Source organism: Hypomesus transpacificus, chromosome 7 (genome assembly GCF_021917145.1).
Source record: "Hypomesus transpacificus isolate Combined female chromosome 7, fHypTra1, whole genome shotgun sequence".
Taxonomy (NCBI): Eukaryota; Metazoa; Chordata; class Actinopteri; order Osmeriformes; family Osmeridae; genus Hypomesus; species Hypomesus transpacificus.
In genome coordinates, this window is record NC_061066.1 from 3,095,891 (window position 1) to 3,118,352 (window position 22,462).

The 22,462-nt window shown below is 42.9% G+C and overlaps 4 protein-coding genes across 4 annotated transcripts in view; 3 read left to right on the plus strand and 1 right to left on the minus strand.

Annotated features, from left to right (window-relative positions):
• Positions 1-389, plus strand: part of LOC124469719 (bestrophin-3-like) — a 6,981-nt gene extending 6,592 nt beyond the window's left edge. Inside the window, exon 10 of the mRNA XM_047023181.1 lies at positions 1-389. This exon is cut by the window's left edge and continues 1,015 nt beyond it. The gene's annotated coding sequence lies outside the window, so the exon portion shown is untranslated.
• Positions 390-537: 148 nt separating this feature from the next.
• On the minus strand, positions 538-4,701 carry LOC124469720 (C-type mannose receptor 2-like). Its single transcript, XM_047023182.1, has 10 exons — positions 4,604-4,701; positions 3,850-3,888; positions 3,379-3,675; positions 2,995-3,142; positions 2,736-2,839; positions 1,961-2,311; positions 1,532-1,867; positions 1,380-1,430; positions 908-1,270; positions 538-803 (listed from the first exon to the last, which is right to left on the minus strand). Exons 2-10 carry the CDS (start codon positions 3,881-3,883, stop codon positions 790-792), a joined length of 1,698 nt encoding a protein of 565 aa, XP_046879138.1. The 5' UTR covers positions 3,884-3,888; positions 4,604-4,701; the 3' UTR covers positions 538-789.
• Positions 4,702-5,012: 311 nt separating this feature from the next.
• On the plus strand, positions 5,013-12,807 carry LOC124469773 (pendrin-like). Its single transcript, XM_047023265.1, is given in 20 exon segments — positions 5,013-5,128; positions 5,257-5,396; positions 5,511-5,621; positions 5,949-6,019; positions 6,022-6,131; positions 6,236-6,330; positions 6,333-6,418; positions 7,789-7,941; positions 8,136-8,218; positions 8,738-8,885; positions 9,399-9,509; positions 9,595-9,807; positions 9,952-9,986; positions 10,119-10,190; positions 10,641-10,710; positions 10,931-11,066; positions 11,285-11,343; positions 11,595-11,735; positions 11,847-11,930; positions 12,021-12,807. Coding segments are annotated over 20 exon segments (2,058 nt in total). The 3' UTR covers positions 12,045-12,807.
• A 3,051-nt stretch (positions 12,808-15,858) lies between these two features.
• Positions 15,859-22,338, plus strand: LOC124469601 (chloride anion exchanger-like). The gene is made up of 20 exons (XM_047022993.1): positions 15,859-16,030; positions 16,382-16,521; positions 16,994-17,104; positions 17,443-17,603; positions 17,720-17,884; positions 18,027-18,179; positions 18,440-18,522; positions 18,629-18,776; positions 18,874-18,987; positions 19,365-19,442; positions 19,517-19,612; positions 19,731-19,837; positions 20,190-20,259; positions 20,361-20,453; positions 20,866-20,961; positions 21,102-21,329; positions 21,421-21,475; positions 21,581-21,726; positions 21,820-21,894; positions 22,023-22,338. The coding sequence occupies exons 1-20, from the start codon at positions 15,900-15,902 to the stop codon at positions 22,047-22,049; spliced, it is 2,277 nt and encodes a 758-aa protein (XP_046878949.1). The 5' UTR covers positions 15,859-15,899; the 3' UTR covers positions 22,050-22,338.
• The last annotated feature ends 124 nt before the right edge of the window (positions 22,339-22,462 follow it).

Sequence of the window (22,462 nt, forward strand, 5' to 3'; positions counted from 1 at the left end):
TGTTAAGATAATGCTGTGTATTTATTGCTACTGCTGTACCTATAAAATATTAATATTTCAGGTGGACATACATTGTGTATTAATTTAATTTATCATTCATTTTCAGTGTGTGTGCGCATGAACGTGTGTGCATAATTAAGTATGTTTGTCAACAAGCTAAAGACAAGCCTGTGGTCGAAAGGCCCAAAAGCTACGCTTCCTGATATCCCTGCTCGCCTCTCCTGAAGACATCTCCCTCAACCTGAACTTGAGGAGCAAGGAACTAAATACAACATGACCAATGTGCCCTCTTTACTGAACCATCCATAGTTGGACACAACTAAGGGCATGGAAAACAACGTTAACAGGGCGATTTATTCAAGACCAGGAACTATCATGCTCTGACATTGACGATTAGTAAGTTTGTTACAAATGCTCCTATCCTTGTTCCCTGCTTGGTTAAAGGCACACAAAAAATTTGAACAAAAACAAGTTGATTACAATAAACTCAAATGACCTTTATTTTGGAAACAAAACACAAAAAAATGACAATTATACCCAAAGTCAAAGTTAAAACAGAGTGAAAGTTAAAAGTATAACAATGGTTCAAACAGTTCTAGTATTTGAATGAATGAATTTAGATGCACACATAATAATTTAAAATATATTGTGTGACTATGCATTAAGTTATATGAGCAGTATGTAATATATAATGATTCTTAATTATATTAAAGGGAAAATGTAGATCACATCATCCTGGGTTAGTGGTTAATGAGATCCTTCAGTCCAGACTGAGATGTAGAGAGCCCTCTAGTGGTTTAAATCTGTAAGTACATTAAATAACAGATTAAAATAGATCAGCACTCTGTGATAGGACAACACAAAAAACAGCATTATCAGTCTGTTTGTACTATGGTCTTTAACATACCTTGACAGATGAAAGGGAGTTCCTCCTGACAGGAAGCACCCAGCCACTTTAAAGTGGATTCCTCATCATCATCCCAGATCATCTTACCACAGTAGAGGGTAGGAGTGTTGAGGGGGAAGCATTGGTGCCACTGGGTAAAGTTCACCTCCTCACCACTGACCCACACCCAGCGAGCGTTAGACTGGAAGATGAACCTTTCCAGCCCTATCCACACTCCCCAAGGCAGATCCTCACTGTCCAGGAGCCAGGTCACATCCTCCTGCACAGTGGAGTTGGTTATATGGACGAGGGTGGAGTTCTGATCCTTACAGAACTCCAGGGCAGCAAGCCAGGTTTTGGGTGTTTTGTAGTAGTGCAGGTAGTCTGCATGGATATGACAAAAACAAGTTAGACACATCCACACACTTTGTCAAGAAGGAAATCAATTTCACTCTTACAGCCCTTCGAGAGTCACAAGGGAGGGTTGAATTACCAAGTGTTGGAATGGTAGGATCTATAGTGGTGTCATTCACTGGATTTGCGTCTGCACCATGAGAGCAAGAATAAAGTTAATGTTGGCAAAATCAGGATTCACTTTAACTATAATTTTTAAGACATTTTTCCAACGTAACATTTTGAATGTACCTCCAAAGCACAAAAAATGCTCTTGCTCTCGACAGTTTTTAGCTTGCCATGTTTTATCAGTGTTTATCACAACAAAATGTTCTTCTCCTTCTTCATCCCATGCTTCAAATGGCTCCTCACTGGACCACTTCCACTTGTTGATGGTCAGATTATAATGAAGCCCAATCCATGTCTGCTTTTGTGCCACTTCATCAAAGGCCTCCTGCTCTTCCTGGTTGAGGATACTGGCCAGAGTTTTATTTCGACTCTCACAGTCCAACTGAGCAGCCGACATATTTATACTACCTCCAGCAACGTTTTTATATGTTTTTGTTGTTGTTCCATTCACCTGATGAACTTTCAGCGAAAAATACATTTCATGAGCATCCACATTTTAAAAGTAAGAAAACAGTAACTTATGTTTTAGATGAATAGTGAAGACACACCTACCATCCTGACACACATGGTTGTTTACATTTGTAGCATTACAGGGTGTTTCTTTCCATGTAGACTCAGAGGAATAGACACATTTATGTCCATTGGTGGTCGGGTGTCCATGTTGCCACTTGAGGTACATGTGGTTCTCCCCAGTTGACCACTTCCATGGTTTATTAGAGTCTTCTCTGTGGAGACCAATCCAGACATTTCTACTGGAGCTTCTCAGCTCTTGTTTGACAGCCTCCCAGTCTGCTGCTGTGTGGATGCTGGCCAGGTCTGTGTAGTGCTGCTGACAGTAGGCTTGTGCCTCAGTCCAGTTCTTCACCTCACTGACAAGACTGTACTTCTTGGCTGGGTGGATCACTGTTTGATAAATGAAACAATGATCAATATATTCTAGTTTATGTGGAGGGCAAATAGACACAGTTCACGGAAACACCAACAAATATGTTCAAATGTATATTTAGTATTTAGTACAAACGGTATAAGCATCTGTGTCTCACATGCCAGGTACTGTATACTTTAGGCTGGGAGACATCCTGTCCCTACTAAGACATTGTTGTACTGTGAACTATTGAAGAGATTCAACGTATATATGGTTAAATGGTATGTATGGTTAAATGTATATGTGGTATTCAAACAAATTGCATAAATGGCTGTGATTGTGTCCCCAATGCCAGGTATAATGCACATTGTTGTACTGCATACTGTTGCAGAGATCTCTAACAGTGCCAACAGAAGAACTACTCATGAATTTCGTGTCTCTAACATGGATGTGTGTCCTCACCTATACCACTGCAGTTTCTCAAAGAATAGCCTGAGGTTCTGGTCTTAACATATTTTATATTAATTGGTGTTGTACCAGCAGGTGAGGCCTTCAGGTAGCACTTTCTGAGGATGGAAGTCAAAATATAGATAACATATTTATACAGTGATTATTCTTTCCATTCATAAATAACAGGCAATAAACGTGTGTTGTTTGATAATCATTGAACTGCATAAACATCATTTGTTTGCTCATGACACAAAGTATAAAAACACATTACCTATTTTTATGAAATGTGAAGATTTGGCATCCCTGGTCTTTAGTGCATCTTTCTCTACACTTCAAAGCTGTTGCTGATTCTGAAAACTTGTGATTTGAAATGTCATTTCCAGGGAAGGCTGTATTGTCCATGAGGTCCCTTGTACAACCTGTGTCAGATATTTATTACAAAATAAAACTTAAATGCATAACGTCATTTATTACTAAATGAAACACACACACACACACCAATACACACATATTTGTGAGATGAAACATTGGATACTGAACATCTCCAGTGGGAGAAATACACAGTACAGCATGTGGAGTGTTGCTGTAATGTAAAGAACATCATAGTAGGTGCATGTGCACTCTGCAGTAATTGTAGCACCCCATCATCACTTACCTTTCACCACTGTCAGTTTGAACTTCCCGTAGTAAAAAAATCTATTGCCAGTATAACAGCTGTATGTCCCACTGTGCTCTGGATGAATGTTGGAAATGACAAGGTCCATTGCACCAGTCATCCTGATTTGTTCAAGATCGTTTTGTATACAGGCATCACCATCACAGTGCTCACAAGATCGTATCCAGCATGTTTTTCTGCCCCACCGATATCTAGGGCAGCGAAGAGTCACAGTGGAGCCCTCCAGTACAGACGCCTCAGATATCTTCTGCCCACACACAGGTAGGAGGCTGACTGCTGTGGTTATAGTGACAGGTGAAATAACATATATAGGGTCAGATGTTGTAGGTTTACACTACTAGACTAATGACATTAGGTTTAGAATGCATCTGAAAAAATGCTGGGATTTTGTGTGCCAGTTGTTTCCTGAACAGAGGACAAAGATGGAAGTATTTATAACTGCTTTCTTACCCAGCAACAGGAGCAGAAGGGTTGGCTGCAGCATTTCAACTAAATAAACCAAAGAAACAATCAACATAAATTGAAGTGAAGATTACTAAATATTAATCATCAAACATAACCATTAATAAAATGCATACTGTATATTTGTATAGCACACTTTAAGTTAATCATTTAATTAAAAAAATGAAAACATTTCATAATATACTCTTTTTGTCCAGACATTACAGATGATGTTATTCAAAGGTGTATGTGTGCATAATCACTTTACAAGGAAATCTGCAGTGGGTAGAGATTCCCTGAGAACAGTGAAGGAACATAAAAAACTAGAAATGAAGACTAGATTAATTTGACCACCAAACTAATATCTACCCTCTGGCAACATACTTCAGCTACAATTGATGAGTAAACCAAAATTCAAAAATGATTTTACATAGCGTTTTTCATTTTGTGTTGCTTTCATTAATACATTATTAACTTATTATAATTGCACATTCACATAGAAAATGTTAATTTCAAGTAGTGTTTATGTGGTATAAATGGTCTTATTCTATTTCCTACAGCATACAATGACAGGTTCATGACAATTGTAATTGTTCACTATCTGCTACACAGAAAAGGGTTTTGAAACGTGTACTGTATGTGTAAGTTCCAAATATAGTATTTCCAGCAAAACAACCACCAAAAAAATAAAACTTTCATTTCTTCAAAATATTTTTTACACAACTAACTTGTATCTTCAGACGGCTCCCAGCAGTACACTTACCTAGTGTGTGTCGTTCTCACCAAGTTGAGTGGGGTCAGTGGATGAGGCATCAGATAAAGCCACAGTCACAGAGCATCAGGTTATAGATCCACCTTTCTCTCCTCCCCTCTTTAGAAACATAGCTTCCATTTGTTCAGCTACATTTACATGCAAATATGTTTTGAATTTGAAACGTATATTCAGTACAGTAAGACTGTTGTTTGTCTCTGGAGGTGGGAGTGCATGGACATGTACTGTTGCCCTGTTGGCTCACCAGCTAAGTGTGCGTGCCACACACAGGCTAAGGCCTTACCACAGAGGCCTGAGTTATAATTCAGCCCGGACCATTTCCTGAACGTCCTCTACACTGTCCCTGTTCATATGAAGCAGAAATGCAACAAACTACCTCTGCTGACCACATAAACATCTTATGATAAGTTTTTTGTCCAGACCCATCTACTCCAACCCTACCTTCCAACAGGACCACCAGGGACAAACCCAGGAGGACAAGGCCCTGAGAGAGAGGCTGAAGAGCAGCTGTGGAGGGTCAGGGTATGCTTGTGTGTGTGTTTGTGTGTGTTTGTGTGTGGGAGTGTGTGCATGTGTGGGGGTGTCTGTGTGTAGAATATGTACACTACAGTTGTAATGTATCCTGTTCTATAACCTCCATGCAGCTGCTCAGGTAGGCAGGTCCTGAAGGTGGTGAAAGAAATGTTTCCTGTCTCAGACTGGCTGCCGAAATATCCAATCAGAGAGTGGCTCCCCAGTGATGTCATCTCTGGTGTGAGCACTGGTCTGGTGTGCAGCTTGCAAGGTACAGTATGTGTGCCGTGCCATTTCCTTCTGAAACATTCAGCTCTTTATGTAAATCTTGTCACCACAGCAGTGAGATTAATTTCCTGTGCGTGTGTGTTTTTCCGCACACCAGGTCTGGCGTATGCCATGTTAGTGTCTGTGGCCCCAGTGTACAGACTCTACTCTGCTTTCTTTCCCATCCTCACCTACTTCCTGCTGGGCACGTCCAGGCACATCTCTGTGGGTAGGGACCTGACTGACATGTACAGTGACCAACAAGCAATGACTAATGACCAAGACCAGTTTTCTCTGCATTATTTGCATAAATAATTTGCAACATGTTTTACACTGAACTCATTGAAGTATGTCAGTCATGCACAGGGTCTGACTGGCTGTTGGGAGAGTCGGAAGATTTCCCGAACGGCCGGTCAAACGGCTGGGGCATAATGCAAAAACAATAACAAATAATAATAATATGTTGTGGGCCGGTCTGCGTTTCAAAGTCCCGGGCTGTTTTTCAGTGCCAGACCTGGTCATGCATGTCATGTAACTGACCTGTGTCCACATGCAGGGCCCTTCCTTGTCACATGTCTGATGCTGGGAGAGGTAGTGTTGACCCTTACCTCCGATGACCAATTCCTGTAAATAGCACCAGTGTGAATGGATGAAGGGCTGATGGGATAGAGGTAGACCTGGAGGCCATGGAGGCTTACAGGATCATGGTATCCTCCACCATGACTGTGCTGGTTGGCCCGTTCCAGGTACAGTAACTAGCAACTGTCCAGTAACAGACACATGCTGTTTGAGGGAATGTTCTGCTACGCTCCTGTTAAGGAGATGTATCTGGCTATACAGTAGGTGTGCCACCCTTGTCTCTGTGGTGATGGGATTGCTCCAGGTGGGCTTCCTGGTACGGTACCTGTCAGACCCCCTAGTGGGAGGGTTCACCACGGCGGAGCCGTGCATGTTCTCATCTCCCAGTTGAAGATCATCCTGTCCGTGCCCACCCACAACCACAGCGGCCTCTTCTCTGTGGTGTATGTGAGTGTCCAAGCTGCCCTGAGTATATCAGGCCAGGAATAAGGTACGGTGGCCCTGAAGTGCAAATGACACCCCCTAATATGAGTACATCCCCCAAATGAAAATACTCCCCCCCAATACGAGTCAACTCCCCCCAAATCGGATGACTTGTTCACCTCCCCCCAATACAAAAACGCGCTCCCCCAAATGGAAAACGACATTACATTAACTCAAAAACACATTACATTAACTCTAAAAGGAAAGGGTAGGTACTACACTTTAGCGCTGATTGGATGCAGTAGGCTAACTGACAAGAAATAAGAAATTGATTGACAGAAGTACAAAATGCAATAGCCTGACAGAGTTACGTGCACCAGAACATTTATTTGGGTATTAAAGCATGTAGCATAGGCTATGTATGCAAAAGCATAAATTGCAATGTTAAACGTAAACATCGATAGCCAACTAGTCCAAGTAACTCTGTCATTATCATGAACTTAATCGTTTTGATTGGAAGGAAAGAGGAAACATTACAATTCAGAGTCATTACACTACTCTTTATTTTAATCAGGGTAATTCCTATGAAATAGTCTTAGATCTGCTGTTAACGTTTCACAATATGTAGCCTATGCGCACGCTAAAAACGCAGTTGAAGGAAGCAGGACTTTTCAGAAGAAAAAACTAATAGTCCACTACAGAAGAATGAAATGCCACAATGACAGAGTAACGTGGACCAGGATAGTTGTTTGGCTATCGATTTTTACATTTAACTCGAAATACTTTTGCCTAAGTAGCCTACTATTTGCTACATTCTTCCATAGCCAAACACATGTTCTGGTGCACGTAACTCTGCCAGGCTATTGCATTTTGTACTTCTGTCGATCAATTTCTTATTTCTTGTTAGTTAGCCTACTGCATCCAATCAGCGCTAAAGTGTAGTACCTACCCTTTCCGTTCAGAGTTAATGTAATGTGTTTTTGAGTTAATGTAATGTCGTTTTCCATTTGGGGAAGCGCATTTTTGTATTGGGGGGAGGTGAACAAGTCATCCGATTTGGGGGGAGTTGACTCTATTGGGGGGGAGCAGGTTTTTGTATTGGGGGGAGGTGAACAAGTCATCTGTTTTGGGTGGAGTTGACTCGTATTTGGGGGGGAGTATTTTCATTTGGGGGATGTACTCATATTAGGGGGTGTGGTTTGCACTTCAGGGCCACCGTAATAAGGGGCTGAAACTGTATACTCTCACAACAAGGATTTCCTGAGCAATGATACATAAGAGGATATTGCTCTAGATTTGTTTTACTGTCAGTTTTTGTTGCATGTTTTCATACTTCATCATTTGTGCACAAGTGTTTCACGTTCATGTTTCTATGTGGGGGTTTTTCTACTCAGACGCTCACAGATGTGTTTACCAACATCAGACAGAGCAACTTACCCGACCTGGCCACCAGATTGATTACTTTTGTTGTAGTGATGATTGTAAAGGAGGTCAACACCAAATCCCAGCAGAAGATTCCCGTCCCCATTCCTATTGAAGTGATTGTGGTAGGCACAATCGACTGAATAGCTCAGTCGATTGTTTACTCTTCTGGGATGATATTCATCTATGTTTAAGGTTCTGCCAAATGCAGAATATCCAAACATTACTTACTTCTTACTTACAGACACGTGCATTTCATGTGAACTGCAATTCACCTTGGTGCTCTGTCCCGTTCTCTACACCCCTGTAACCCCTTCAGACCGTGGTTGCCACGGGGATCTCCTACGCCACCAAACTGGAGTCCCGCTATGGTGCTAGCATTGTGCACAGCATCCCCAGGGGGTGAGAGCACTTCCTGTGGCTGTTCCTGCTTCCTGTCCCCTCAGGGGAGGATGTTCTGGATATTTTATAGACTGCCTTGTATTGTCATTGTGGTTTAGTTATACAGTGGGGTCTGTAGGACGCCCTGTTCTGTTAACCTCAGAACAATAATGGTGCATGTCCACTACAGCGGTGCGGAGCGGCGGCTTCCAATCCATTTTCAATTAAACCGGGCGTTGACGCTCGCGTACGCTCCCACAATGCCCTACACCAGCGTCAACGCCCGGTTTAATTGAAAATGGACCAAACAGCACTCCAACAGCGCTCCAATGAAAACTAACATTACAGAGACACTAAACTGATCCAACAATATTTTGTAAAGCTGTGGTAGTTTTATTTCATTGCAGGCAGATACAGTTGGCCTTCATGAAGTCCTATTTGGGGTTGCTGTATGGAACATTTAACCTATAGGTGGCAGCAGAGAAATGATACATGTGTGTGTGTGTGAGTGTCTCATGTACACTGTGCTCTGTCACGCAGGTTCGCTCCAGCTCAACCCCCAAACACTGAGCTGTTTTGGGACATCTTAGGGTGCAGCTTCTCCACAGCTGTGGTGGGTTATGCAGTGGCTGTCTCTGGTGCAAAGGTCTATGCTGGAAAACACGACTACAACATTGACGGCAATCAGGTTTGTACGTAGTTCTTGATGTGAGTGGGCATGTGCGTGTGTGTTTGTGTGTGTGAGTGAGTGTGAGACAAACATTCTGCCAATCAAAGGCTTTCCCAGAACTAATTCTTGTAGCAGGTGAAACTTTGACATGAAGGACCACTCACACACAACCTTACCAAGGTCTCTTTAACACAAAAAGAGCATTGTGATCCACATTCAGTGCTTGGACATACAAATTCTGTCTTTAACTTGATAGTTAATTTGACTTGTTCATTTGATGACATTTCATGTAATTGAGGTACTTGAGGTACTCAATGCGTTATTTTCATTAACATTTACAGAAGTAGCAAGCATTATAACCTGTCTGTTAAGGAACAGGTACCAGGAACAGGTACTGTGCAGGTTCCAGGCACTGCGCTTTACAACTTACAGGACATTGTTCAGACTTCTTCCCTGTTTGTTTGTTCATTTGTGTGTGTGTGTGTGTGTGTGTGTGCGTGCACGTGAATGTTTGTGTCTGTGTTGTCGGAGCTGATAGCATTCGGGGTCAGGGATGTGTTTAGTGGCTGCTTCTCCAGCTTTGTAGCCAGCACGGCCCAGTCTCTCACTGCAGTGCAGGAGAGCACAGGAGGGAAGAGCCAGGTATGGCACACACACGCACACACACACGTGCACCCACACCCACACACACACACACATGCACACAAACAAGCACAGACTTTAGGAGTGTGTGTTCCTCTTGCATGTGGCTGGGATTCTCTCAGCAGTGATGGGGATGATTGGGATCCTGGCTCTGGGGAACCTTCTGGAGCCCCTGCAGAAGGTGAGGTACATTTGTAAATCTGTGTGTGTGTGTTCTGTTGCCATCGCCAACCTGAAAGGAATGTTCATGCAGGTGACCCAGGTTGCCAATCTTTGGACACAAAACAAAGCCAATTGTGTGAGTACAGTCTCTGACCAACACCGGCCTATGTTCAGTCAACTCATTGAAAACAGTACACACACACTACAGGCCCAATGGGACTAAGAAGACAGGGGACTCTGTTGGGTGTCAGTCTAGTTTGATTGCGAATTGTGTCCTCAGTTCATCTGGCTGGCTACCTGCATGGCGTCTGTGGTGCTGGGGCTGGATCTGGGGCTGGATCTGGGGCTGGATCTGGGGCTGGATCTGGGGCTGGATCTGGGGCTGGATCTAGGGCTGGATCTGGGGCTGGATCTGGGGCTGGATCTGGGGCTGAATCTAGGGCTGGATCTCGGGCTGGATCTGGGGCTGCTGGCTGGCCTGGTGTTTGAGATGGGCATTGTGGTGGTCAGGACCCAGTTGTGAGTATACAACCCAAGCTCTTGTCTAATCACATCGCTGAGGATATCCCTTAATCTTGTCATTTAAACACAGTTCTGCAACAGTCCTACAAATGTTGAGATGTTCATCTGTGTTCTGTCTATTTACATTTTGTATTAGTTACTCAACCCCAATGAACCCAAGTTTGATTAAAGGGGAAAACGTATCAGTGCTTGGATATGATAAGGAACACCTTTCCATTCCCATTGCGAGATAAGAGTCTATAAAAGTCTAGTAAAGTGATACTATAATAAAAAATGACATTGAAATATCATTCAACACATACCAAAGTCCATAGGAAAATAATGGTGTGTGGTGATCTTACTTGTATGAGGATGAGATCAATTTATTGATTAATGTAGTTATTTTTACAACCAAGGTTAAAGTTTTTATTCAGCTTTATCAATACTCTTATCAATCCACAGCCACAGTCCAGCGTGTTCCACACTTGGAAACATACCAGGCACAGACATTTACAGGAACATGAAAGACTACAAGAATGTAAGATAAACAGTTTGTTTCTCATTCAACCCAGACAGTGCCAGTGCCTACGTACTGTATCAGAAAATCATTTTCTTATCAGATTGCTGAAATTCCTGAAATTTAGATTTTCAGTATCAGAAGTGCAACTCCCCCATTTACTTTGCTCACATTGACTACTGGAAGGAGCGCCTGAGAGTCACAGTGAGTGATGTGACTTCACATGTTTCCATTTAACCAGGACACGCTTGTGGATTGGATGGCAGAGCTGCTTGTCAGGGTTTCTGTACCCCAGGTCCATATTCACAGTCTGGTCCTGCACTTTTCAGCTGTGTCCTTCCTGGATGTGGTGGCAGCAAAGTGTCTGAAACTGGTGGGTTCAACCTTGTTCTCCCTCTTCCTCCAGGGAAAGAGCACATATCCTCTGTAGTTCAGTAACTTTCACATGTCATTCAATGTAGCCAATTCCATTTCCGTTTTTCAATCTCTGAGTTCAGGAATGCCATCCATCAGAGGGTTGGTATGTTCAGTGGCATCAGGGAGATTAATGAGCTGTGCTTTCAGCTTATTTGTCTCCTCTCCTGTCCTCCACAAGTCATGAAAGAATTCCTCCGTGTTGGAGTGAGTGTCTTCATCGCCGGCTGTGATGGCACTGTTAGGATTGGAAGGATGTCAACCTTGAGCACATTTTGGGCACTATTATGAGCACAACGTCAATGTGCTGTTTATTGTTTTTCCATGGTTGTAATAGATTCCAGTCTTTGTTTGATATCTACTATTGCAACAGGATGGCCAAAGGTTGGTTTTATCTCTGGCCAGCTGAAACCTTTGTTGCCCTTCCTTCTTTACCCTTTCTCTGACCCCATAGCCGTGTTACCCCTGTCCCTTGTCATACTGCGGATGAGATTGTCAGGAAAATGGAGTCCCTGGGCTTCTTCGACAAAGCTGTGACAAGAGACTTCCTCTTCCTCACTGTTCACGATGCCATCCTTTTCATCAAACTCCAGGCAGACAATTGGAACGCACCAGATGCAGTTGTTGAGAAGGTAGGGGGGCGGGACAGAGTACAGCATGGGATCTTAAGATTAATTAGATGTGTAACGACATGGGACGGGGCCACATAATCTTACCACCCTCTCTCTCTCTGTCCTTTCCAGCTGTCTCTCAATCAATATACTAAAAATCCACTCCCTATGACAAAGACAGAGGACCTGATTGAGACCAACGACAACCGGCACAGGGTAAATTGATCAATTATGTCAAATGTCAAGTTTATCACAGGGGCTATTAAGATATTAGATCTCGTTTGAAGTCATTCTCCTTGTTCCTAGGCCATCCATCAACTCTCCAACTAACACCAAGAAGAGAGCCAGGGCATCAGGAAGAAAACAGCTCAGCTCTGTTTCTTATTCATGAGGAACTGCAGATGGACTCGGATTAAAATATGACTTTGTCTCAGGTGGACTCACTGTTTACCCACCAAGAGAAGATCAGGATATAGTGGAGGTTGTCACATATTTAGTTTAGAATGCAACCATATCCTTATACATAGTCATGATTAGATCTGGGTATGATTTTCATATTTCATTTTGAACCCTCCAGGCATGCTCATTTGAATGTACGCTTCTCGATATGCCATTGTTTATTGTGTTTGCGGGTTTCAGAGAAAGAACCACATCAATAGGGAAGGCCAGTCATCTCCGGGTGAGGTGTGGCCCTCTGTGGAGCCACAGTGGATCTGTGTTGTAAACACTTGGTTTCCTCCCCACCATGGGCACTCCCAAGGAGGCGGGGGTGTCAAATGGAAGCATGAAACAGATAGATGGTACATCTCCGCTGCAGAGTCCTCGGTCCTGTCGACATGATGCAATAAAGAAAGCTTTAGGTGTGTTTGTTTGTGAAGGATTACATTTTGCACTCAGTAGCTATTGTTGTATATTCAAAAAGGAACAAATTCAAACTAGTAGAACACTGGACACTGGCACCTCTTTCTGGCTTTTGATTTGAGATGTTTGACGATGTGAATTTTACCATTAAAATTTGGCAGAAAATAGAGAATGTGTTTTTGCGAAAAACTTAAGTGACTGGAAGGTTGATTACACCCTTACATTTACATTACATTACATTACATTTATTCATTTAGCAGACGCTCTTATCCAGAGCGACTTACAGTAAGTACAGGGACATTCTCCCCAAGGCAAGTAGGGTGAAGTGCCTTGCCCAAGGACACAACGTCATGTGCGCCGGTCAGGAATCGAACTGGCAACCTTCAGATTACTAACCCAATGTTCTACCCGCTCAGCCACCTGACCCCCCCTCAGCCCTTGCCTGTCTTGTTCTCTTGAACGTTCCTGTGTGGGTTGTTCCGAAGGTCTGACATGATACTGTTGACATGAGTTACTAATTGTCGGATAGTGTTTACTTTGTTGCCTAATCTGGCTACATTACTGGAGCAGTGTACAGAACACATGTTAATCACGTTCACATTCACACAAGCCCTGATAAACACACACACATTTGTGTGCCCTGATAAATCACACACACCAGAAAAGTAATGTTGTTCTTTTTTACAGTGGACTGTAAAAAGGTGGTGAGTGGGGTACTAATAATTTGGCTAAAAATGTGTTTGTATAGATTGTTTTCCTTAAACCAGGTACAGTTGACGTTTAGGAAAGAATTGTATGACTGGACTTAAGACAGGTCAGGTTAGATCTGATGTAAAACCACCGTGTGTGTGTGTGTAGAAAGTGATTGTCACTGGATTATAATTTGAGATACCTCAGGTATGTTTCTGCTCTACGAAATGCTGTCATTCATCTGCGACATCAATAAGCAATGTCAACAGTGTTAGACTGCTAGATAACAGAGTTATATTTCTTGGAGAGTATCGTCGTATTATCAAGAGATGGTTGTGACTGTAGAGTTGAGGGTGTGGATTTATTGCTGTGGTTAAAGTCTATTCAGTAATGTCTAAATACTTTGTGTTCAGAGCGTTCCGTTTTAACGCTTTGTCACTAAGATTACGTCAGTCGAACTGAGCCTGATCCGTACTGAGCCTGATCCGTACTGAGCCTGATCCGTACTGTATGTTGGATGCAGGTTATTAGGGTTGGATCCCTGTAGGGCATTGGCTTCACTATGCCGGGCAAGTTGAGAGGATTTAGTTGCATTCTTCTTGTGTTCTTCACTGGATATGGCGTTCTGTTTCTGTCAAGCTCATATGGGATGCAATCAGGGGTACAGCTTTCCACCTTCCTTTATGAAAAACCAGTTGGCGGAGAACTGAAAGATCACAGCATTTGTAAACATTTATAGATAATTATGCATGATCAATGAATTGGTTGATTATTAATCGTATGCGAAACGACAAACTTGAGTCCTCTTAGTGAGTGTTGGCTGTACTGTGGAGAAGGTCTCTGTCGTAGAGAGAGCTCTTTATAAGGTTCCATCTGATGTTGACATGGTTTCATGACACCCCATCCTGTGTATCTCTGTATTATAATCATAATGTTCCTATCATTTAAAACAGTTTTCAAAATGATAATGTAATAAAATACTTCAATCACCATCAAAGTTCACATTACAGTGAGATATTGTTCAGTTCTTAATCTCTTCTGAGAGTGGAAACAAATGTATTAAGAAATAACTGGATGTCCTTGAGGTCATTAACAGGGAGGTCAAGCTTTTATCAGGCTTTGCTAAACTGGCAACACATACAGTATATAAAAACCCAGATGACTCAAAGCCGACACATCATAGTGCAAATGAAATGGCTTTCATTGCCGATCAATCAGTAAAGTGAATCTTGACATTATGATGCAATATTTTTATTGGTCTTTCTATGAAACATTTTACTTGACAAAAACAAAAACCTCTTGGAGCAGGGCCAAGAGGTGGTTGTTCATCGCATACATAATGGTATAAAACGGCCCTCAGCTATGAAGCAACTCACACACTCGCAGATCCAAAGAAGGCTCCTGAAGGGTACTTCCATTTAGAAACAGTGCAGATAATTAATGAACATGTGTTTACAATTTATTTAAAAACATATTTCATGTATTTAATTTGTCAAATTTTGAATTCATATTCGATTAATCTCAACTGCTGCATTACTGTACTGGGGATGTACACAGTCCCTATGACTCAGCAGACTACATTACAAACAATCCCTAACATTGGAGAAAAGAATTTGAAATGAAAATGAAAGAAACATTACAGTACTCAGAGCAATGAAATCACAATAGAGATACGGTAGTATGACATGTTCTTTCCAGAACAAAAACACAAGGTGAGAAAGGACAGAGCTGAACAGAGCTCATTAGAGGGTGACATTCCTCTGAACTTCTGCTGACTTTTCCAGTAGCCTCGATGACCATTGTCACATCTCCACTCTCCTGCCCACATGAGGGGGCCTTTGTGATACAGGACACTGGAGGCAGGAAGCCCTAGTTGAACATGAGGCATAGTGCCATTACATTTATCTGTAAGAACAATGGTCAAGGATAAGGCAGGTCTGGGGAAATTCGTGAAAACTGAATCATAATTGCTGTTAATAATTACAGTTGTGATAAGCTCTGAAGATGGGATTTATGGATGGCCGCAATCTCAAGGGTCCCAGATAATCTCGGAACTCTCAGTGTGCACTTGGATAAGAAGCACAGGACATTTTCCAACATTGGAGACATATTTTTATTTGTTCCTGAGACAAAGGTAAGATCAATCTCCCAATTATATCTTAATGTACAGTCCATTATCTGAATACTTTAAGAACTTGATTTAAAATTGACCTTGGCCAATAACAGATTCCAGTTGGTAATGACATTTGACAATAATACAGAAATGATTTTCCTTGCCAAAATAACTAGATATTTTAATATTATTTAGATATCTTAAGACTTACCCTCCACTAGTTTCTGGTCCCTTGATCGTCCTGGTAGACCTTGCTACTCACCTGAGACTAGACAGGCTTGAAACAGCCTTGAGCTCATCCCTGGCACCCTGGACAGGATAGATCTCTGTCACTTATGACCTGCCTGATGTAGTTAGCCAATGGCTGGGGCTGCAGCCTGCACCTTTGTTGCACGTCGATAATCATCTCTGTAAAGTGATGTTCAAAGGCACAATAAGAAACAAAGCCCTAATGTCATGTGATTGATGGATCTCAGAGCCACATTGAGGAACCACAGTAGTGCTACTGAAGAGGAGATAAAATGCTGCGCCCAGCAGCGACCCAGTACTTGGTGGACAGGCAGGTCTACTCCGAGGACCGCTTTGCTGAGGAACACCAGAAGATTGAGAGGAAACACAAGACCCTGCTGAACCATGTCAAAGAATATTTCACGTAAGGACCTTGACGGTTAATCTTTGCTGATCTGTTTTGTATGATATGCCGGTAGGTGGGTGGGTAGAATTGACTGTGGTTATTTTTTGTGTACTGGGATTGTGACTTTACCGACTCTTATGCAGTCAGATTACAGACCTTTAGAAGGTAACAGTCTAAAGATCACCCCTATATAATCTGTCTACGCGTGAATGAGATGCTAGATGCTTCTGTTATCGCATCGATGGACAGCTTTATGTCACTTGATTAGCTGAGATGAGATTAGATTTTGGGCACATTTGGTTGTAAGGAGCATGGATTTCCATGACGGTGCCTGTCTGTTGATCTAAAGTCCTGCCTCTACTTTTACAGCTGTGATGCCAAACGTGCCAAGAAAGGAGCGCTGTCTCTCCTGCCCATCGTGGGCTGGTTGAGGATCTACCGCCTGAAGGAGTGGCTCCTGAGTGACATCGTGTCAGGGGTCAGCACTGGGCTGGTGGCCGTCCTTCAAGGTTCATTCAAACCCCTGCTCAGTTCCTCTGTACACGTCACTGTGCGTACAAATGGCACAAATTGTGAAAGTACATCGTTGACGTGAATGTACTTCCTTAACTACGCCTCCGAAGTACTAAAAACATGTTTCTATTGATAGTGACGTAAAGGTGGAATTGCTTGGCATGCCTTGGAGTATGTGCCGCTTAAAATCAATTCATGCTTTGTTTTGAAAGCAGAGATAATAATATCATGCAATCGCTATCTTTATCAGCCATGTAGAGTTATCTAAATAGTAGTCTATTTACGTATCGCTTTGTAACAAATAAAATCTAATAACATTTTATTTGCATAGCCCTTTTTACAAGCAATGTTCACAGAGTGAACAGTTTTTAATATGATTATATGGAAGGGCTTACGTGCATGATTGTGAAACACTTATTGAGCCTTGAAACTGTATATTTGGAGTAACGTATTATCTTCTTGTTTCAGGTCTGGCTTACAGCCTGCTGGCATCCCTGCCACCCTGGTATGGACTCTTCACAGCTTTTTTCCCAGTCATTATTTACTTCTTTCTTGGCACCTCCCGACATATCTCAGTGGGTAAGAGGTTTACGTGTGTGTGTGTGCAAGTGTGTTTATGTGTGGGTGTGTATGTGTAGGTGATTTAAAATGAAGTGCCCCGGATGGTATTTGACCAGGCCCCTTAGCACAGGCTGTCCAGTTATGTCCATCATCAGATCAGGAACAAAAAACAAAAAACTAAAATACAGAACGTACTGTCCATCGTTAATCAGTTACACACTGTCAGTGTGCACTCATGTTTCCAAACACATCCTTTCACCAACCCCTCTCACAAAGTCTCCCTCTGTGGCCCTTCCCTCCCCTCTCTCCCACTCCCTCTCTCTCCTTCCTCTCCTTATCTCTCTGCCCCTCTGAAGGGGCGTTCCCAGTCCTGTGTTTGATGATAGGCTCTGTGGTGACCCGACTGGTGCCCGATGAAGGCCCGCCGGCCAACATCACAGGCTTCGAAGGCCTGACCAGGGACGAGCAGAGGGTGGTTGTGGCCGCCTCCGTCACCTTCCTCATGGGGATAATGCAGGTGGAGTCCCCACCCAGACCCACACACCTTGATCTACGTTATTCATTTATTTCTGTTATCAGAACACACTCTGAACAAAAGAAACGTCTTCTCTCCGCTCGGCCTCCATCTCCCAGCTAGCCATGGGGGTGCTACAGGTGGGCTTCATCGTCATGTACCTGTCAGACACCCTGGTGTCTGGGTTCACCACAGCAGCAGCAGTCCACATCCTGGTGTCCCAGTTGAAGTTTGTGTTGGGCCTGGTCGTTCCAGGTCTCAGTGGACCTCTAGCCCTCATTTATGTGAGTTCTGGAAGATTCTGTGCATGGATATGCAGTCGAGCTGTCAAACAGCTCATATAACTGATCGAGTCATCGATAGTGCAAATAGTCAAATAAGGTGATACCAGTCTAATTTCCTGATTCATGTTGTCTTGTTTCTCAGACCCTGGAGAAGATCTTTGTCCAGATCACAAAGACAAACATCTGCGACCTGGTGATTTCCTTAGTGATCATGGTGGTGGTGTTCATAGTGAAGGAGGTCAACGACAGATTCAAAGCTAAGCTACCTGTTCCCATCCCCATAGAGGTCATTATGGTGAGTAAAAGTATTGCACCATCATCATTAATAGTTACAATCTGAGTCACAATGTGTAAAGTACACAGATAGGAACATTTAACAGTTCCTCAGTTGGGATCCGCATCGTTAATGATTGTATGGTACAACATTAGCAACACTTCGTCAGTCTTAATAAATGACAAATAGACCAGGTCTTGGAAGTATGAAACTACCTTAAAATCTCCATCTCGCCATCTAACCAATCAGTAATGAATGCATCTGGGGTGTGTCTCTCACAGACTATCATAGCATGTGGCATTTCCTATGCATTCAACTTCAAGGACAAATTCAATGTGGATGTTGTTGGCCACATTCCAAAAGGGTAAGCATCTTCACTCGCAACAGCCTGAAGGCTTCCCACTTGTCCCTGGAACTGCCAGTATTGGGAACGAAAGGATCATCAGACTGTAAACCTTCCTTCTATGTAGATACGAGGCACCCTTGGCCCCTAACATGCAGATCTTCCAGCAAACAGCCATGGAAGCCTTCCCCATGGCCATCGTGGGCTTTGCCGTGGCGTTCTCTGTCGCCAAGGTGTACTCGGTTAAACACGATTACATCATCGATGGAAACCAGGTGAGTTGCCGTGACACCAGTAGGGTGGATTTGGGGGGTTTGTTGAAAAAGCCTGATTGTTTTGACGGGTTATGTCTTCTTGTGTGTTTTGTCATAGGAACTGATAGCCTTTGGGGTCAGTAATATGTTCGGGGCTGCGTTCAAGGCCTTCGCCTCCAGCACAGCTCTCTCCAGGAGCGCGGTGCAGGAGAGCACGGGTGGGAAAACACAGGTAGGGCACGGAGCAACTGCTTGACGTACTTCACACATCAAGCAAATCCAGTATGCCATGCACAGTACATCCACATCTACACCAGGGTCAGGAGAGCCAGTTCCTAAAATACAGGAAATGTTGACCTCTAGTGTTTGAAATGTGACCAATTTCATTTAAAACGGTTGATCCGGACACAAGATTATCTGCACATTCAGCAGACAGCCCAGTATTTTGATTGGTGGCCTTCTGTATTTTGAAGTTTGCCAAGCAGTGATACGAAAGTATAATTTTACTTTGTATTAGTCAGTGGTTGATTTGTCCTCTTAGGGGAACGTGCTCATCAACACATCCAGAAAGAACATTTGAATAACCTGCTCCGTGTCTCTCTCTTTCAGGTCGCTGGTATTCTGTCAGCCCTCATTGTGATGATAGTGACCTTGGCCATTGGGTTCTTGTTGGAGCCACTTCCAAAGGTGAGACCATCTTAACTGCTCCATCGACAACAGCCATTAAGCGTGACCATGACCTCTGACCCCTGTATTCACAGTCTGTGCTGGGGGCCGTAGTCATAGTCAACTTGAAGGGCATGCTGATGCAGGTCAGAGACATCCCTTACCTGTGGAAGAAGGACCGTCCCGACTGTGTAAGCATTTCGCCAAGGACTTTCACTTGTATCATTAAGCCTTTACAACTAAGAAAACCTCCATCTTACACTTCAAATTCTACCTTTAAACACTCACTTATACATCGTGCCTCCCCAGGTGGTGTGGGTGGTGACCTGCCTGGCAGCCATCTTGCTGGGGCTGGATCTGGGGCTGGCTGTGGGCCTGGGGGTGGAGCTCCTCGCGGTTGTCTTCAGAACTCAGTTGTGAGTGCAGGCACACACCTCCATTACACACAACACACGGATACATGCGCCATTTGTGTTTCGCTTGGGAGAAGAGCATCTGCTAAATGAATCAGATGCGACATGATAAATAGTCTTGTGATCTCTGAAGTCTAAATTGATGACAGGGCCTACTCCCGTATGTTCGGCATTTTTCTCACCTTAACTAATTCATGTTCCTCCTGTAAAGTTACAGCAGTATGAAATGGAAGCTGTGCAGATATGACACATAAGAACACATACCCAGGAACACCAATGTACCAAAAGGCCTTTCCAGTGTGTAGGCCCCGCCAAAACACAACTAAAGACCTCCCTTGTGCATCCTCTCTCTCAGTCCTCGTTGCAGTGTTCTGGCCAACATCCATGGAACAGACATCTACAAAGACAGAAAGGACTACTTAAGTGTACGTCAGGATCACTATGTGGCTCCAATCATCTACATCCAACATATGGTGGATTGGTCTTGTTGGTACCAGCTCTGTTAAACAACTCTTACTCCTCACAGATATATGAGCCAGAGGGGGTTAAGATCTTCAGGATACCTTCTCCCATTTTCTTTGCCAACATTGAGTTTTTCAGAGGAAAATTGGTGGAAGCTGTAAGTAGCATTCAAACAGACAAACACGTAGGTAGAGGGTGAAATTGCACACCCAGCTAGCCTGTAGAAATGTAAAAAAGAAACAAAATACATGAGTTGAAATGACAATGCATGAAGATCAAAGCTATGAGCACAGCTTCTGATGTCATGCTCAATGTTGTTAACTTGTTAAAATGAACAATTTTCAACTCCCGATGACATCATTTCAGTTTTGAAATGTTTACCTGTGTGTTGCAATAAAAGTGAAATATCCTCATTAATATTATGCCAAAGCTCCCAATTACTATTACTGACTATAAGTGTTACATCTCAGTGTTGACGTAAACTCTGTGAGGGACCTTTGTTGTTCCAGTAAGGGTAGGCACAGTTAAGTCTTCCCAAATCTGTTTTAAATACTCAATTGTGCCTCCAGGTGGGATTTAACCCTTTGAGGATCTTGAGGAAGAGAAACAAGGCCATGAGGAAGATCAGGAAACTGCTGAAGACAGCAGATCTGCAGATGACACCTGTAAGGAATGACTTGAGCATTGATCTTGTATAATTGAACACCTTTCTTGTAGGAAATATAATCATGTTGACCGATATTGGTCCTGACAATTTTGGATGTAAGCCAACACTGTAATGGTTACTCGATGTTTCGTTCCGCAGAAAGGGTTCCTGACCACGTCATCTGGACCCCTTGATGAATCGGAGGATGAGAGCAACATGGAGGACTTGGACCTGCCCATTGACTTCAAGGACCTCCCCATCCAGGTGAACTGGAACTCTGAGCTCCCTGCCAACATCTGTGTCCCCAGAGTGGACATCCACAGCCTGGTCCTGGACTTCTCTGCTGTCTCCTTCCTGGACATCTCTGCCCTGAAGGGACTCAAAGTGGTCAGTCTCTGACTCATTTAGTCACGTGGAACAGTCTTATGTGGGTGCCTTTCAACAGTAAACTCATGATATTTTGTGGTGTTCTTGGCAGGCACTTAAAGAATTTATTCGGATTGACGTTGACATCTACATTGTGGCGTGCGATGGTAAGTCGGTTACGGTATCTCCTTGGTTTGGCAGTGAGCTGGCTTTGGCTGAGGCATGGTGGTAGTTGCTTGTGCAGCCTGACAGTGAATGATTCTTGCCCACAGTGTACATCTTAGAGAAACTGCATGACTGCCAGTTTTTCGATGATGAAGTGCAGTCATCCATGTTCTTCTTGACACTCCATGATGCCATGCTGCACATTCGGGAGAAATATCCTGCTCTGGTGGAAAAACATTCTGTTCCTGTAAAGGTATGAACTGTAGTCGTACAGTATATGTTTTTACACAACAAGCACACAGCAGTTCTTGAAGTTCAGATTTTAAGGAATGATGTTGTCTTACAGGTTGTAACAACTGCCACTGTCCACTACAACAATCAAAGCAATGAAGGGGGCCATTTGCGAAGCAGAGATATAACTGTGAGTAACAATGCCTTGATTTTGGGTGGTATCATGCATATTTTCAATGAGATGGGAATTGTGATCATGATTAATATAATGAATATTACCGCATACAGTATTGCAATATCTGAATGATTCTTTTCCAGAGTTTTGAACCGGAGACCAAATTCTAGTTCCTGATCTGACTGTGGGGTCCTTGAGCTTTGTGTCAATTGGTCCTGTCCTGGTTTTCTGTAACGTAGATGCTTCCAAGCGATGATGAACTGTCTTACTGTATGTAAATAAAACAATCATGTTTCACAGTACATTTTTATTTTCTGAAATTCTAAGAAAAGTCTGTTTAGTAAGTATGTATATGCATTTTATACTTGTCCATACTTGTAATTTTGTAGAAACGTTGCTACATATTATTTTAGTAGTATTGCTGGTTCTTTTTCATGACAATACTGAATAATAAAGTTTTTAAACATCATCCTGTATGTTGCAAACGTGTTTGTGGGAAACATGATTTACTAGAAAAACAACAATGGCAAAGACATTTATTTGCGAAATAAAAACAAGACCATTCATTTTTATTACACATCAA